At 19.0% G+C, this 3766-nt stretch overlaps 1 protein-coding gene across 2 annotated transcripts in view; it reads right to left on the bottom strand.

Moving 5' to 3' along the window:
- Positions 1-3766, bottom strand: part of LOC102679912 (ras-related and estrogen-regulated growth inhibitor-like) — a 117519-nt gene that overhangs the window by 57715 nt on the left and 56038 nt on the right. Inside the window, exon 4 of one of the 2 annotated variants that reach the window (XM_006615844.2) lies at positions 3153-3449. The exons of the other annotated variant lie outside the window; for it this stretch is intronic. Within the exon in view, the coding sequence (XP_006615907.1) occupies positions 3402-3449 (48 nt within the window). The 3' untranslated portion in view covers positions 3153-3401. Of the gene's footprint in view, positions 1-3152; positions 3450-3766 lie in introns of those variants that run through there. 2 annotated transcript variants of the gene reach the window in all.

Below are 3766 nucleotides of genomic sequence, written 5' to 3'. Positions count from 1 at the left end.
ATCATTATTATCATTATTATCATTATTATCATTATTATCATTATTATTATTATTATTATTATTTTAAAAATTATTTTATGTATTGAATCAATTGAAAAAATCGTATAATGAGCTTTTCAGAATTTAAAATCTAAAATCCAAGATATTACTTAAAATTATTACTATCATTTAAAACAAATAAAAGTCTTTTAATAAAAGTGATCAATAATAACATCAAATCAAAATTAAATTTTTTGAACAAATTTAATGCCAAAAATTTCAAACAGTAATTAAGTAGAAAAAAATTTAATATTTTTTTTCACAAGTGAGAACTATTGCGATTAATAAATAAATTTTTCAATCTTCAATATTTATTACTAATTTTTAATCACCTGAAAAGTATAGTAATCAATCGTCAACTTCTTCAATCTTCAACAAAATCAATTTTTTCCGAAGAGAAATGTAAGAGATACGATCACCAACTATTTTATCAAGAAGAAAAGTGCTCTGTTTCTTCCAATAAATTTTAGAACAAACAAAAAGCTCGTATTAAATAAAAAATCTAACCTATTGCAAAACTCTTCGAGTTTATCCAGCGAGCAAATCATTCATCGTATCTTTCACAATGAATATGACAAAGGACCTAACTCTTTGGCAGAAGCAAAGAAAAAGAAAAAGATAGTCAATGAACGAGGAAAAATTATGCTCTTCATGTTTGATCCACGAATACGGTTCAGACTAAAATAGTCGTGTTTATAAGCGTCGATAGTTATAAACGGAAGATATAAAAGGCGCCGATGCAACGTCGGAAAAAAATGCAAAAGGAAACTTAAATGCGGAAAAAAACGCGTTTATTCTATACTGGTATTTCTAATCAAAACGAAACAAACTTTTGAGCAAAGAACGTAGATTTTTACTAATCTTGTTTTTGGTCAAAACTTGATCGACAACGATCCAGTCATCAATTGTCAATAGCTACTACCATAAGTGGATGACTTTAAAACAAGAACGATGCTTTTTTTGTTATTCATTCTTATATTAGCTTTTCTTTAAAAAATTAAAATGAGAAATGAATAATCTTGCTTTTTGTATGTTATTTAAAGATGAAGATGTAAAGTAGGAAGTAGAAGTTAAAAGTGAAAAATTATTTACTGAAAATTATTTACTGAAAAAACAACAAGAAGATCTTTTTCTTTTCGAAAAAGAAAAAAAGATTTATCTTTTTATGGAACATTCTTTCTCAATAAATTATTTAGATAGATTTAATTAATTAGATCTTTTCTTAATTTTAATTTTTTAATAAAATTATTTATAATTTTATTAAAAATTATTAATTTAATATATTATTTATTTATATTTATAAAAATTATTTATTTAATATATTTAATATATTTTATATATAAAATGTCTAATTTCATTATAATTATTATTATTATAGTTATATATTATATATTATTATAATTATTATTATAAGTATTTTTATCTATTAATACTATTTATCTTCGATGGCATATTAGAATCTTTTATTTCAAAAGTGAAATATTCATTTATATTATTGTAATGTAAAATTACAAATATAAAACTTATATAATTTTATTTATAAATTTGAAGAAACAATTTGATAAATAAAGTAAAAAATAATTTACTCAGTTCATTTTTTTTAAGTTTGAATTAAAATTTAAATGAAAAAAGATTTTTATATTGATTTTAAATGGGCATTAGAAGATCATCTTCTATTCAAGAAAATCTAATAAAAATCATCTATTAAAAATGAAATTAAGTTAAATATTAAGAAGTTCAATTTAGATTTAATCATTTAATTAGTATGAAGATATTTGTCAAAAGTAAAAAAATCTTATTAATTAAATTTAAATTATCATTAAATTTAAATTAATTAATTTAACAAATTTTATAAGACAAAAATCATAATTTTAATAAAATTTACATAAAACATAATAGATTATACGTATAGTAATTTTTTTTTCAATTTCTTATATAAAATCAATTTTCATTTTCATTATTCTTTTAAGTATTTTTTTAATTTCGTCTGTAAATATTATAATAAAATAATAAAGTAATATTATAATAAAATAATAAATATAATAAAAATAACGAAGATTTTATGCTTGAAGATTTCATTATTTAATTAATTTATATCATACTATTATAAAATTTTTTAAAAAAATAAAAAAAAATTATAAATCATAAAAAAAATATTGAGATTTTAAAAATTGATTTTATCTTTTCGAAAATAATCCATTAATAAATAATTGCTTTATATATTATATACTATATATTATATACTTATATATTATATACTATATTTATTTATAAAATTTCATATAAAACAAAATAATTATTTTTTTTATAATAACAATTTATTATTACAATTAATTAGAATTTTATAAAATAGATATAAAAATAGATATAAAATAGATATAGATGATCTTCTTATTTTCTTTGACTGATTGATTCAATTATAGAATTTTTATCTCTAAATCATTTATTTATTCGGAGTCTTCATTGTCTTTATTTAAAATTTTATTCAAATAATACTATAAATAACTAATTATAGACTGCAAATTTTTAAAATTATACTGCAGCTAAATAAATTCAAATATTCAAATAAATTATTAATTATATAAAAATATATATTGAAATATGTCAAACTATATAGTATTTGCAATTTAGCAATTTGTAATAATTTAAAAAATTTTATTATATTTACTTATATAAATATATAATATATAAAATATTATATAAAGCTTTTCTCATGATTTTATGATAAATTTATTTGAAAATATTGAGTTGAAAAAGAAATTATTTCACAAACGTCATATAATATTTTTATTGGTCCAAAATCAATATGTTGAATATTTTTCTAATATTTTTATATAATATATAAATTATTTAGAATTTTTTCAACTTTTAATATTATAACGAAAAATTTTAGAATATGATTAAGTTTGTTTATAATATTCGAATATTATATAAATAAAATTAATATAAAAAAAAGAAATATACTTATAGTACATTCATTTATATCGTTTATATATATAAAATATATGGAATATAAAAAAGACAAAATACTAAAAATTCGCAATCTACTATGAATTTTATTTCGATCATAATAATTATCAATATAATATTGACACCGATGAAAGATTTAGTAATATAAAATATAAAATCCTCATAAAAATATAACTGATTTTACGAACCAATCGTAAAATCTGTCAATTCCTGACGGAAATTAGAGTAAAACGAAAATTAAAGACCAACGATCCTGTTGTAACCGTATAATAATTTACAACTAACCATGAGACTAGGCATAACTCAAGCAGGCAAATCAGTCTGTCAAATAAACATACATCCGTAAATGTACATTTTCACTGCTCTCGTCCGAGTGAGATTTTAACGCCAATCTATGTCATGTATCCATCAATAATTGGGATCATTAGGCACTCTTTTTTCTTAATGAATATAGAGAGAAAAAATTTTGAGTGATAATTTGCGATTAGTATTACGAAGAATTTCATTAAATGTTATGATATATCTAAAGTTAGAAAATATACTATAGAGATACGGAAATATTATTATTGCTTTTGTTTTACATGTCAAAGAAAGATTACGCGTGGTTAATAGCTATATAGATATATGTTAATTTTCTATCTTTTTCCATTGCAAAAGTGGCAATGAATAATGATTTAATTAAAGATTTGTGACCACTAGGAGTAAAATATAATATAATATAATAAAATATATATATGTTTTATAGTATGATATTAAA

The sequence above is a fragment of the Apis dorsata genome, unplaced genomic scaffold (genome assembly GCF_000469605.1).
Source record: "Apis dorsata unplaced genomic scaffold, Apis dorsata 1.3 scaffold_242, whole genome shotgun sequence".
Classification (NCBI taxonomy): domain Eukaryota; kingdom Metazoa; phylum Arthropoda; class Insecta; order Hymenoptera; family Apidae; genus Apis; species Apis dorsata.
Note: the sequence above shows the minus strand (reverse complement) of the source record. Positions and strands in the feature narration are given on the sequence as shown.